At 35.3% G+C, this 14,390-nt stretch overlaps 1 protein-coding gene across 13 annotated transcripts in view; it reads right to left on the reverse strand.

Moving 5' to 3' along the window:
* The window catches only part of LOC101899622 (supervillin), a 668,298-nt gene that overhangs the window by 60,872 nt on the left and 593,036 nt on the right, over positions 1 to 14,390 (reverse strand). For all 13 annotated transcript variants that reach the window (XM_059131927.1, XM_011292396.3, XM_011292394.3 and 10 more), the window contains one exon: positions 12,632 to 12,787. In XM_059131927.1, the coding sequence (XP_058987910.1) occupies positions 12,632 to 12,787 (156 nt within the window). The remainder of the gene's footprint in view (positions 1 to 12,631; positions 12,788 to 14,390) is intronic.

Genomic DNA, 14,390 nt, shown 5'->3' on the forward strand with positions numbered 1-14,390 from the left:
AACAGCAACATCAGCAGAAATGGTTCGAAAAGCAAAGAAGCGATTTGATCGAAACCCGCGTCGCAGTGATCGAAAATGGCTCGTGAACTGAACATATCGCAATATTTCATCCGCAAATATTGAAAAATAAGCTCGGGGTAAAGCCATTGAAATTTCAAAAAGTGCAAGAACTTACACCGCAACAGAAAGAAAATAGACTCAAAAGAGCTAAAGAGTCGCTTCGCTTGGCCGAAAGTGGTGAACAGCCGAATTTGGGTTTCCCCGATGAGAAAACATTAATTGTCCAGCAGTTTGTAAATAAAAAAAAAAGATTGTGTTTACATGCCAAAGAGGTCAGCCGGAAATGTGCACCATCGGTTGGCCACCAGAACTCAAGCGCCGGCCATGGTTATTCTGGAGGGTATATTAAAGCCTTGGGCACGCAAACATTTTGGCCGTAGACCTTGGACATTCAACAGCAACAGGACTCAGCACCATCGCACTCAGCACGCGCCACCCAAGAATGGTTACAAAATGAGGTTCCTCGATTCTCATTTCCAGCGCACAATGGCCACCAAAATCTCCGGATACAAATCCTTGGACTATTGTGTCTGGAGTATTTTGGAAAGCTAGGTGGCACTCAAAAATACCAAAGTGTCGATCACCTCAAGCAAGCGCTTTGCCGGGAATGGGCCAAAATACCGCTGAGCAACATTCGGGCAGCGTGTGCCGGTTTCATTGGCCGCTTGAAGGCCATAATTCGTGCAAAAGATGACCAATTCGCACAAATCTAAAGTACTAAATAGTACTATATGTGGTACAATTCGGTTTTCGGTCCAATAACTGTGTTTAAAATCTAAAATTTGGTATTAGTGACGTTGTTTATTTGTAGACCTGACATACGTAGGTGGTTTTCGAAATGTGTGTCATAATTATACGAAAAGTACTGAATGGTACTAAATTTAGTAGTGAGCGAAGGGATAAGGATAAAATTCTGAATTTTGATATTTAGACTACTGATGGTATCTGTGTTTGGAAATGAGTCCTAAATATGTGCGAAATGTACTAAATGGTACCAAATTGGGTATTGGACAAAGGGATAGCGCTGGAGTCCTTAAATGTGATATTGAGGTCTCCGTTTATATCTGAAAGGTAATTTAGGAAATGTATACTCCAATTGTAGGGAAAATACTAAATAGTTCTAATTAAGCCATTTGGCGAAGAAATGGAGCCGAAAGCCTGAAATTTAATATGGATGCCACTTTTGGTGTCTGTGGTTAAGATATGGAAGTCGTTTTGGAAATGTGTACTATAATTGTTCCAAAAGTACTAAGAGGTACTAAATTTGGTATTGGGTGAATGGATAGAGCTGAGATTCTGAAATTGGATATTGAGGTCACCAATATTGAGGTCACAAGAGAACAAGTTTTGGACAGAAAAAATTGGTTGTGGGTCGATTGTGCAATGGTTTTACTAATATCCACCTCGGTAAGCTTCAAAATGAAAGATTTTGAAAAATTCTTCTCAAAAAGAGGAAAACCTGAATAATATAGAAAACCTTGAAAATCTGAAAATTAAGTAAGTAAAAAGGCCCAATACGAAATGTTGGAACGAATTCAACAGTTTAAGGTGGACTTTTCGCTGGTTTACGGTTCGGTTTATGTTCAGATATAACGGCTCGGTTCTGAACCGATTTGCTACTCTGCTAAAAAGACTTTTTATATTTTCAGAAAAATTTAAGTGATTTTTTCAATTTTGTCCGCAGTTAAAAATCTACAGACAGTGCTACGTGTCTTCATTACTTGGTAATGAATAAAAGAAGTTATATTTTTTAAGTTTTAAGACAAATAGGCATTGGGTCGTACATAAAAGACTTAAAGCAATGGAGCCCTATTAAGACCCATACAAAACTTCCACAAAATTTATTGCCTCAAATAGCAAAAACCCCTCTTTTAGCAACGTTGAGAAAACATTTAACTTGAACATGAGTTAAACGAATATGAAACCTTTAACTCCCAGCTTATTTTCTGTGCCTCTGGTTTTCTCTCTCCCATCTTCGGCTTTCTTCTTTTTTATGAATAATGGATGCCCTTAAGGTAATTGTTAGTCTGATGCTTTGACCACTGATTGTAGCAAATGTTTTTCGTGTTTTTTTTTTTTTTTTTTGTCAATTGGTCACAAAGGCCAATTGTGGGACAATTGTCACACAGCTGTCGCTGCTGTTTGTGGTGTCGCTGCAAGTGACAAAGATTTTCATAGGCAGCCAGACAAATAGTAAGACATTAATAATGAAGACAACAAAAACATTTTAAATGCGCGATGACAGGTGTTTGAATGACATTACAAAATAGCAAGTTGAAATTACAAAGGGAAAGTGGGTAAGGGGAATGCGGATTTTGTGGTTACAAATCAATTATGACCAAAAACGGGACCAATATTTCTTTACCAATGATTCTGGATGTAATCCAAAGATCCCTGTCAAATTCCAAAACTCTATCCTAAATGTTGCGAAAAATATCTCAAACTATAGGGGTCTTTTTGTATGTGGTCAAAACTATATAAGGCCTTCAATAATTTTGGCAGAAAACGAAATTTTATGTTACTTTTAGGTTTCAAGTCAAAAAAAGATACAATTTTTTTTAGGAACATTGACGTATATATTTTTTGATATACAATTAAATATAAATTTCTGATAGTTGGTGACTTATAGTGAAATTTGATGAGGAATATTTTTGTCTTCAACGTCATTTTTCTAAAATGGTGTTTTGTAGGAGATTTGTGCATAAATTCACATTAAGTATGTTTTTTTTTATATTTATAAATTCCTGCCGCTTAGCTAAGATTTCTAGGACCTATAGTAGAACGTCAGAACCCACTACTTCGTCAGCGAAAAGTCCACCTTAAAATTTTCCATTCGTTCCAACAGTCCGAGTAGCGTTTTTAGTAATTAAAAATACAAAATTTGTTCAGTTTGACAAATCTTTTTTAATCAAAACTTTATACATCGAACTAATTTTCAGATTTTCGAGGGTTTTAGGTATAGGTATTTCATATATGTAGGAAAATGTTTTCCGTTTTTTACAGCAAATAGTCTTCAAAATCTTTAATTCTGAAGTTTACCGAGGATGGTATTAGTAAAACCTGTCCACATTCATTTTTTCTGTCCAAAACAATTTTAAAGTCTCCATATGTAAACCATATGAACAAAACAAAAACAAAACAGCATATATGTCTCCATCCTAGACACCAACAGTATATCCAAAATTTATACCATTTAGTACTTTTCGTACAATTATAGTACGCATTTCCAAAATCACCACCTGATACCAACAGAGACCTCAATATCAAATTTCGGGATTCCAGCTCTACACATACTCAATACCAAATTTAATAACATTTAGTACTGTTCGTATAATTTTAGTACTAATTTCCATACCGTTTCATATCGCAATCGTGTATACCAACAGCTTTCGCAATAAAAATTTAGTACTGTTATGTAGGTTTCGTACAATTTAATTGCAGCACACCTAAACTTTCCTAAACTACCTGTAAATCTCAATACCTCAATATCAATTATGAGGATTTCAGCCCTATCCCTTCACCAAATACTAAACGTAGTTCTTTTCGTAAAACTAAAGGCCGAATTTCCAAACCTCCTTCAAATCTCAAACAGAACTCCCATCAGTAACATCTATATCAAATTTTAGAATTTTGTCACTATTCCCCCCACCAAAATCAAATGTAGTACTATTGAGTGCATTTCGTACAATTATGTTACACATTTCCGAAACCATCGCTATATCTCAATTCCTGGTACCAAGAGAGTCCTCAATAACAATTATGAGGATTTCAGCCCTATAACTTCACCAAATACCAAATTTTGTACCATTTAGTACTTTTCGTTCAAATATAGGACGCATTTCAAAACCCCCGCAAAATCTCAAACAAATATACAATCAAAAATCTAAATATCAAATGTCAGAATTTTGCCTCTATCGCTTCACCCAATACCAAATATCGTACCATTCGGTTCTTTCCGTCCAATTATAGTACACATTTTCGAAACCATCTCCACATCTCAATTATAGAGACCTCAATATAAAATTGCGGGATTCCAGCGCTTTCCATTCACTCAATACCAAATTTAGTACCATTTAGTACTTTTCGAACAAATATGTGAAGCATTTCCAAACAACCATTAAATCTTAAACACAGATTTAAAAATTTCAGATTTTTATCTTTATCCCTTCAACCAAATATCATATTTAGTACCATTCAGTACTTCAGATTTCAAGCACTTTCTGTTCATCCAATACCAAATTTAGTACTATTTAGTACTTTTCGTGCACATATTTCGGAAATCACTTTCATATATCAAACTTAATTTCGAACTTTAATTCGTATACCAAATTTTAGGTTTTTAGCTCTATCCGTTCACATAATTCGAAATGGTCCCAATTTAGAAATTTAGTACCATTTTAAATCCCTTTGCTACATCTCCCCTGTACTCCATCAGTGACTCTGATTCGTTTGTCCAATGCAAGATATTCAATTTTTAGTACAAATTCCCAAAAGCCCAACCTTACCACACGCCAACGCACCAATTATGACCCCGTGCAAAATTTCAAGATTCTTTCGTTTTCTGGAAATTTCTGGAAAAGAATACCCTCCACCATAGGTATGTTAAGTTTGTCATTCCGTTTGTAACTCCTCGAAATATACATTTTAGACCCCACAAAGTATATATATTCCTGATCAGCATAAAATTCTATGTCGATTTAGCGATGTGCGTCCGTCTGTGGAAATCACTCTAGCTTCCGAACGAAATGAAGTAAGTTCATAAAAATTTACTAAAATGTATATTATATCTGCAGGACTTTTGGTATTGAAAATGGACCATGTAGGTCCATGTCTTCGTATAGCCCCCATATAATGGTACCCCCGATATTCGATATTTTGATTATTTTAGCGACATTATTTACCGGAATTGTTTCAAATTTGGTATTTGAAGTTCGTAATGGATACTACAGCCTAGGACAGAAAATCGCCCGTTTAGGTCCACGTCTTCGTATAGCCCCCATAAAACGGTACCTCTCGATATTCGGTATTTTGATGATTTTAGCGAATTTCTTCACCGGAATTATTTCAAATTTGGTATTTGAAGTTCGAAATGGATACTATACCCAAAGACAGAAATTTGTCTGTGCAAGTTCACGTCTTCGTATAGGCCCCATATATCAGTACCTCCCTATATTCGGTATTTTGATGATTTTAGCGAAATTATTCACCGGAATTGTTTCAAATTTGGTATTTGAAGTTCCAAAGGAATACTACACCCTAAGACAGAAAATTGTCTGTGCAAGTCCACATCTTCTTATAGGCCCCATAACACGGTACCTCCCGATATTCGGTATTTTTATGATTTTAGCATAATTATTCACCGGAATTGTTTCAAATTACGTATTTAGAGTTCGTAATGGGAACTACAGTCTGTGACAGAAAATTGTCTATGCAGGTCCAGGTTCTCGTATAGGCTCCATATATCGAACCTCCCTACACCCGGTATTTTGACAAGTTTAGCTACAATACCCACCGAAATTGTTTGAGATGTCGTATTTGAAGTTCGTAATGCATGCTACAGCCTATGACACAAAATTGTCTATGCTGGTCCAGGTCTTCGCACAGCTCCGATATAACGGTACCTACCTATACACGATATTTTGATGATTTTAAATACATTATTCACTGTTTATTTCAAGTTTCGAATTTGAATATGGTATGACAAACTATGCCTATGTAGGTCCACGTAGGTAACAGAATTTTTTAAGGATTTTATTTTTTGAAAATTTCCAAATTCGTTCCAAATTTAAAGTTCGTCCCGGCCGAACTTACTGCTTTTTAACTTGTTTCTTTTCTTTTTTTTTTTTTGAAATGTGACATTCTTTGAAAATATTTGCGATATGTATCCGGGGGAGTACAAGATTTTAAATGGACGTAACTGAAGTGTTCATTTTTAACATGACAAATTTACAATTATTTAAAAAAAAATCCTCTCCACTTTCATTTGATATGGCATAAAAATAATTGACTAAATTTAATTGCGAAATTCATTATTTCGTTTTTTATTTATTTTTATTTTTTTGTTAACACACTTCGGTGACAGTCACTGCAAGCTTAGAATGAATGGTTGGTTTGTTGCCTGTTGCTTGATTTTTTTTTTTGCCGTTGTGCGTTGGTGACTGGCAGTGTAAATGGCATGCGCATCGAGTTATTAAAATATCGTTAACATTAAAACTTATTAGACCGAGGAGTAACACTACATTTTGCCATTCCATACTTCTTTTGCTTCTTCAGCGCGCTTTGCTTTTGTACTTTGATATTTAGACGCAAAACCGAAAGAAAAAAATAAAATAATAAAATACTTTAAGTAGCTGTGTGTCAGTTGGCTTTTCGAATGCCAGTTATTAAAAGTTCAAAAAACTTTGCCATTGTAAAAATATATATAAACCCGACTGTATACAACGATTGTATGATTGTGATGATCACGATGATGAATTGCCGCACTAACTGATTTTTGTCAACGATAAATGGGTATGAGCGGGTACTTTATTTTTTTATTGTTTATTATTTGTCACCTTCCTCTTCTTCTGCTTTTCAACAAAAAGAATAATAATACCATGTAAACAACAATTAAAAAAAATATTATTGACGGATTTAATGGGATTTATTGCATACCCATTTGCAAAAAAGAAGGAAAAAATTAAAACAATCAACAACATTCGACATTAAATGTTAAAACGTTTAATGAAAGTTAAAAAGCCTTATTTGTTTACTAGCACAAAAGACCTACCCTCATATACGCCATACAAATTAAATTTATAAATGCAAATTATAAATTCTTGGCACGTTTTACAATTATCCATTTATGGCTAGGTTTATGTCAATGTGCATTCTCAAGTGCCGCCGCAATCAAATCATTTCAAACAATTCCAGGGCATTTGCTTAACTTATTCCTTTTTTGTTAGTAACAAATGAAACAATTAATTATTCAAAGAAAGTGAAATTTATTTAAATGTTCCTTCTCGCCTTATAGTTGCCATAAAACATATTAGGAATGCTGTTATTAATAACATTGCCACTTAACATTGTGTTTACTGCTGTTAGTTTTTTTATGTTAAGTCATTTCTATTAGAAGCCTAAAAGTATGCTTTGCATTTTCATTATTGCAATCACATTGCTGTAATGTGATGTTATAGCATTTGTTATGTTAGGATTCCAATGGGGAAAATCAAATAGCTTAGCATAGAGAGTGAGCTGTAACAATTTGTGCACACAGTGGGGGAATGTTGTTGATATTATGGGAAACTTAGATTCTGTAATTAAATCGGGCGAAGGCGAGGCAAAATGTATGCTAATGTTATTTGTGAAAACGTTTACACGTTCTTCCTATTGTAAACAAAAGAGATGTTGGGATTGAATATTTTTACCCCTTCCGCATAAGAAAAAGAATTATATTAACATTGTCATTTCTGCATTTTAAGGTCTGAACTACCTTGAAATATTCGTAGGAGACCCCATTAAGTATATACATACATGACCAGCGTAAGTCTGCTAATATAAATATATATTTAACAATTTTCAACTTAAATTTATTAACTTTGACATAGATGTTTGTAGTACTCCTAAAAGGTTTCGTATAGAAAATGGCCTATAATAATCTATATTTAATTATAGCCCCAATATAAAATCCTCATTTTCGGAATATTCAAGGTTTTGGTCCCAATTTTCATCTGTAATTTGATATTTAGGGTTTCATAAGGAATTTTAACTGACTACTCTGAAAAATATCAATTGTAGGTCCACTTTTTGGCATAGCCGCCTTATTATGTAGCCCTTGCTGATATTAATATATAAACAAGTTATAAAATATCAGTCGGTTTTGCCGGCAGATGTATACCCTCAGTCAATGTTCGATTATTTAAATATATTTTGACTTCAGTTATGATTAATCAAATTGTTGACTCTCTATGGAGTAGGTTCCAAAGGAATGGGCCAATAATGTCAATTTCGTATCGGACTTCAATAAATATGATATAAAAATTGCGACGTGCCAGGTTTGGACTCGATCGACTACCCAATTCACTTTATATGACAGATAAAAGTATTGGAAGTTGTGGTGAGTGTAGTACCAGAAGGCGTTCGCAGATATATGTATATCATCTTCACAACAGATCATGTGTTAGCAAAAATATATGGATGTATCAAATTTGAAGAGAGTTGGATGCTTATTGCGCTTTCTTTGAGGGTTTTGTTTTTTAAATCTTGAACACTATATGGGGAAGGTACCATAAAAATGATCCGATCTCTACCATCTTTATATCAAATCTTGTGTTGAGGGAAATATTGAGATGTGCCAAGGATCTGAATGGATTCGGATGTTAATTTCGCGTTTTATGAGCTTCATGGATATTCAAAATATCGACCTTTTGTGGGGGAGGTACCAGAAGGAGTTTACCGATATATCCCATCTTCACAGCAGATCTGCTATTAGTAGAAATAATGGGATGTGTGAAATATGAAGGGAACCGGATTCATATTTCAGATTTCACAATCGTTTTGGTTATATAAAACCTCGACACCTTGTGGGGGAGGTACCAGAAGGAATGGTCCGATCTCTACCAGATTTATAATAGAACTTGTGTTGATAGCAACATTGAGATGTGCCAAGTCTGAATGGAATCGGATGTTAATTTCGGGTTTTATGAGCTTCATGGATATTCAAAATTTTGACCCTTTGTGGGCGTGGTACTAGAAGGAGTGGACCGATATGTTCCGCCTTCACACCAGTCGTTGGGTTAATAAAAATATTGTGATACGTGTAATTTGAAGACAATCGGAATCTTACGTCACATTTTAAAACAGTTATAATTATTAAAAATTTTAACCCTTTGTGGGGGAGGTACTTGATGAAGTGGGCCTATATTGTCCATTTTCTCACCTGACCTGATGCAAATATTAGAATATGCAAAGTAAGAGCAAAATCGGATTATCTTTTCTCTATCTGGGCAGTAAAATATTTGGACCAAACCGTTACTTCGATGAGGCACGTTTTGGCCGTATCCAATGAGTATTGTTGACTGACTGACTAACCCAGAATCAACGCCTAGACGGAACGGTTGGAACTTGCGGTGCGGAGGCTGGGTTTTTGGAAATTCGTACTAAAATTTTACGAAAAGTACTAACATTTTAATACTTTGTAATGGACAAACGGAATCAGCTAGAATTTAAATTTGTAATGAGAGTCACTGATGGAGTGCAGAATAGCTGAATCAAAGGCTTTTTGGAAATTCGAACTTAAAGTTTACGACAAATAGTAAAATTGTACTAAATATCTGAAATGTTACCATTTGGTATTACGTGAACGGATAGAGCTAAAAACTTGGTATGAGAATCAAGGCTGGGTTTTTGGAAACTCATACTAAAAAGGTACGAAAAGTACTAAATTGTACAAAAAAATTGAATATTTTATATTGAACAAACGGAATGATCAAAAATTGAAATTTGGAAAGAGAGTCACTGATGGAGTGCAGAATAGATATACCAAAGGGTTTTTGGAAATTTGGCGCTTAAGGCTACAAAAAGTATTAAAAATGTACTAAATTTTTAAAATGTTACCATTTGGTACATTGTGAACGGATGCAGCTAAAACTTTAAATGTGTTAGTCTGCAAACTGTACTAAATGGTACAAAATTTGGAAAAATTTGGTTTAGGGTGAACCTATGAATATAGAATTTATAAATTTTATATTGAGGGACTCCAAGGTGGTAGGTTTGTGAAATGTGGGTAGCTTTGGAAAAATACAGAAGAAGTTTTCACAATTGACTTCTTCTCAACGTGCTTTTAAAACATTAAAAAATGTGAGAAGTGCGCCTTCTAAGAACACCATTAAGCGTTTATACGAAAAATTTTCGACTGGTAAGGCTCTTTCTAATCCGAAGAGGCCATATAGAAGGCGACCAAGGCGATCGGCCGAGAATATCGCTACCGTACGAGCCAGTGTTGAGAGGTTCCCAAGAACATCCCAAAAACGCCGTTCTCAGCAGTTGGGCATGGCTCGGTCCACTTTACAACGGATTATTCGCATTGATTTGCATTTGTTCTCGTACAAAATTCAATTGACGCAAAGAATGTTGCCTGCGGACAAGCCTCATCGATTGGAATGGGCCCAAAAAAATATGGGTCTGTTGAATATGGGCAACCCTGTATATGTGGTACAATTTGGTATTGGTAGATAGTGCTTGAAATAAGAAATTTGGTATTCGGGACGCTATGCATGTGCAAACTGGACATATAGATTTTGTTTTGGAAATGTGTACTATAAATGTACCAAACGTACTAAATGGTACCAAATTTGGTATTGGGTAAACATATAGTGCTGGAAATCTTAAATTAGGACATGGAGGTGGTTTTGAAAATATTTACTGAAATTGTACGAAAAAGTACTAAATGGTACTTATAATTGGCATTTGGTGAAGGGATATAGATAAAATTTGGTATGGGATGAAGGGACAGGGCTGGAATCCTCAAATTTGATATTGAGGTCTCTGTTGGTATCTGGTATCTTTTGTTTTAGAACTGTGTACTATAATTGTACGAAATGTACTAAATGTTACTATATTTGGTACAATTTGGTATTGGGTGAACAGATAGTGCTTGAAAACAGAAAGTTGGTATTAGGGTAGCTGTTCATGTGTAGCCTCAGAACATATGACTGTGGTTTCGAAAATGTGTGCCATAAAAAGTACAGAATGGTACTATATTTGTTACTGGGTGCAAGGATTGAGACTAATTTCTGACATTTTATGTTTAGATTACCGATAGCATATGTGTTGGAGACATGGAGTTGGGTTGGAAAAGTGTATTATAATTGTTTGAAAAGTACTAAATAGTACCAAAATTAGGTATTTGGTGAAGGGATAGAGCTGAAATCCTCAAATTTGATAGTGAGGCTTATGTTGATATTTCTAAAATTTGGGGTGAGATATTTTAGGAGCTTTTAGAAATTCGTACTTTAAGGGTATGGAAAGTACTTACACTTACTCTAATGTAGAAGCGGGTTTTATTTCAATTCGTACTTTTATGTTGCAACAGTTTTTCAAAAGTGCAATTAAGTACAGCATTATGTTGAAGCGACCGATTAGGGCTAGTTGTGCATTGTGATCACTGAAGCTTACAGATAAATCATGAGTTTTGGAAATCCTTCTTTAAGGGGATGAAAAGTACATAATGACTAATTGGATAGAGGCGGAACTTAAAAATTATATAATAGGAATGCAGATAAACTGATATGTTAGTACTAAACGGAACTAAGAGCAAGAACTTTGAGAACTTTTCGTCTCTCCCACCAAAAATATTAGAAATTTTTAATCTGTACTAAAAGTACTAAATTTTAAATTCTAACAAGAATTGTGATACTTTGTGAATTGAATATCTTAAGTCTTGCTTTTTAACCTACAATTTCTAATGGGAAAACGGAAAAAGATTATTTGAGCTTTAAAAGGACACTCTTTACTATTTTCCAAGAAGTGTCTCCTTAGTTTTGTTGGAACTTTGAAAGTTCTAAACCACTTAATTTGAAAATAGATTCCAATATTTATATTAAAAATAGGTAATAGTGCAGAAAAATATGCATCTTTACCAATAGGCAGCATAACAATAAACCCTTTATCGGAAATTGCTCCCAGTTTTGAAAATGTCATTCTTCATAAATTTGAAGTATTTTTTCTTTTTTCCGAAATAATTCAATCTGAGACAAATTCTTTGACTTAATATCTGGCCTTCTTCAGTTTTAATATATTTACATTCAAACATTAATATTTTTGAAATCGGCGATGACTAACAATATCGAGGAAAGTTAAATCCGCAACAGCTGTGCAACTTATGTTCTCAACCTTATATTGACTACCAAAACTACTAAATTGAAAGGTCAAATGCACTCCTTTGCTCTAAATCAATCACTGACAAACCACTTTATTACCAAATAATAAAGAAATCTTCGCACTGAAACCCAAAAAAAGAACAGTAAAACAGAAATATGTTATCGTAATTGTATCACACATCAGATTACAACACACGCAGCAGCAACATTCCGCCCCACAGAAAATGTACATTTTTCCTTTTTTTTACACTTTTGCACATTTGTTTACAATGGGAGGAAGACCATCATAAACAACAATAACAACATGAAACAATAAAACAAACAAATAAAAAATTGTATAACAATTGTTGAAGGGGGGCCTACCACCGCAACTTTAAGGGAAATTGCCAGAGGTGCAGAAAAAACACAGTTACATGAAAAACCGCAATGCCCACATGCCATAGACATACATATACACACACCTATATGTATAGATATCATTGTGCCAGTATGTAAGTAACAAGTGCGTAATTAAATTTTACATTTGTAATCTGAGATCATTGAGGAAAACGAAAGTGACACCTAGAAACATTAGATATCATCAGCAGACACACACACGTCCGACCGTGTGTCTGTGAGTTTGGTGTAAACAATACGCAACAACAATAAACTAATGATAATTACAATAATAATAGCAAACAATAGTAAGACTATAAAAATATTTAAGTACTTACATTAACGAAATTTTCACGTTTGATATCATCAATTTCGTCACGTTTCGAAATGCGTCGTTTCCAGTCATCTTCGCCGCTCTTTTGCAGTGCGGCAAGGCGATCGGCAATCGAGCCGGTCTTGGTAATGGTGAGTGAACGTTGATCGGGACCCATGACCTGCAAAAAAAGGGGGCAATAGAAAACGATTAGCGGGGTTTTATACAAAACGTTAGAAGGTCTGCTGTGTAAAGAAGACCTTTTGGGTTGAGATGACCCTTAGAAGTCTTCCGTGGAGAGAAAATCTTAAGAATTCTGGGTAAGGAAGGCCTCCAGAAGGTCTTTTGTGTAAGGAAGACCTCTAAAAGGTATTTTGTTTAGAGAAGGTCTGGAGAAGGTGCACATATATGCTCTTCCACGAGAAGTGCAATTGTACAGGGTGGTATGAAAAAACTGCAACACACTTCAGACTGCTGTCATTTCTAAGCCACTCGTCCGACAGCTGTTAAAATTATTCCAGTGACAGCTCATTATGTTGTTGTATTGTTTACAAGGATACAAAATCATTTTGGAGAAAATTTTCCAGAAAAAAAGTTATTCGTGATAGAATTTAAGCGTGATAGTGTGATTTATTTATATTTGGCTGGAAAACCACAAGTTGCTATCGTTAGAGCACTCCAGCATTTAAATGTGAATAGATCTTTTGTGTCTCGTACATTCCTCGTTACCGTGATATTGGTAGCGTAGCCCGACGTCAAGGAAGTGGACGGAAGAAAACAGCAACATCAGCAGAAATGGTTCGAAAAAAAAAGAAGCGACTTGATCGAAACCCGCATCGCAGTGGCTGAAAAATGGCTCGTGAGCTGAACATATGGCAATATTCCAATCGGCAAATATTGAAAATGAGGTCGGGGTAATGCCCTTGAAATTCCAAAAAATGCAAGAACTTACACCGCAACAGAAAGAAAATAGACTCAAAAAATCTAAAGTGTTGCCGAAAGTGGTGAACTGCTGAATTCAGGTCTCTCCGATGAGAAAACATTCGTTGTCCAGCAGTTTGTAAACAAACAAAATGATCGCGTTTACTTGCCAAAGAGGTTAGCTGAAAATGTGCACCTTCGGTTGGCCACCAGAACTCAAGCTCCGGCCATGGTGATAGTGTGGGCCGCCATAACAGCCGATGGTCGTCATCCGCTCGTATTAATCGACCGTGGCATCAGAATAAATGCCGAATATTATCGAGAAAATATTCTGGAGGGTGTATTAAAGCTTTAGGCATGCAAACGTTTTGGCCGCAGACCTTGAACATTCCAACAGGACTCAGCACCATCGAACTCAGCACACGCCACCCAAGAATGGTTACAAAATGAGGTTGCTCGCTTCATTTTCAGCGCATTATGGCCACCAAAATCTCCGGATACCAATACGTTGGAATAGTGTGTCTGGAGATGGCCACCAAAATCTCCGGATACCAATACGTTGGAATAGTGTGTCTGGAGAATTTTGGAAAGCAAGGTTGGCACTAAAAAATACCAAAGTGTCGATCACATCAAGCAAGCGCTTCGCCAGGAATGGGTCAAAATAACGCAGAACAACATTCGGGGAGCGTGTGATGGTTTCATTGGGCGTTAGAAGGCCATAATTCGTGCCAAAGGTGACCAATTCGAAGAAATCTAAACTTATTCTAAAATTTGATGCTATTTCCGACATTTTTTTTGCTTTCATTCAATAAAATTTAAAAAAAATGTAAAAATTAAGTTTTTTTTATCTCATCTTGTATGTC

The sequence above is a fragment of the Musca domestica genome, unplaced genomic scaffold (genome assembly GCF_030504385.1).
Source record: "Musca domestica strain aabys unplaced genomic scaffold, Musca_domestica.polishedcontigs.V.1.1 90, whole genome shotgun sequence".
Taxonomy (NCBI): Eukaryota; Metazoa; Arthropoda; class Insecta; order Diptera; family Muscidae; genus Musca; species Musca domestica.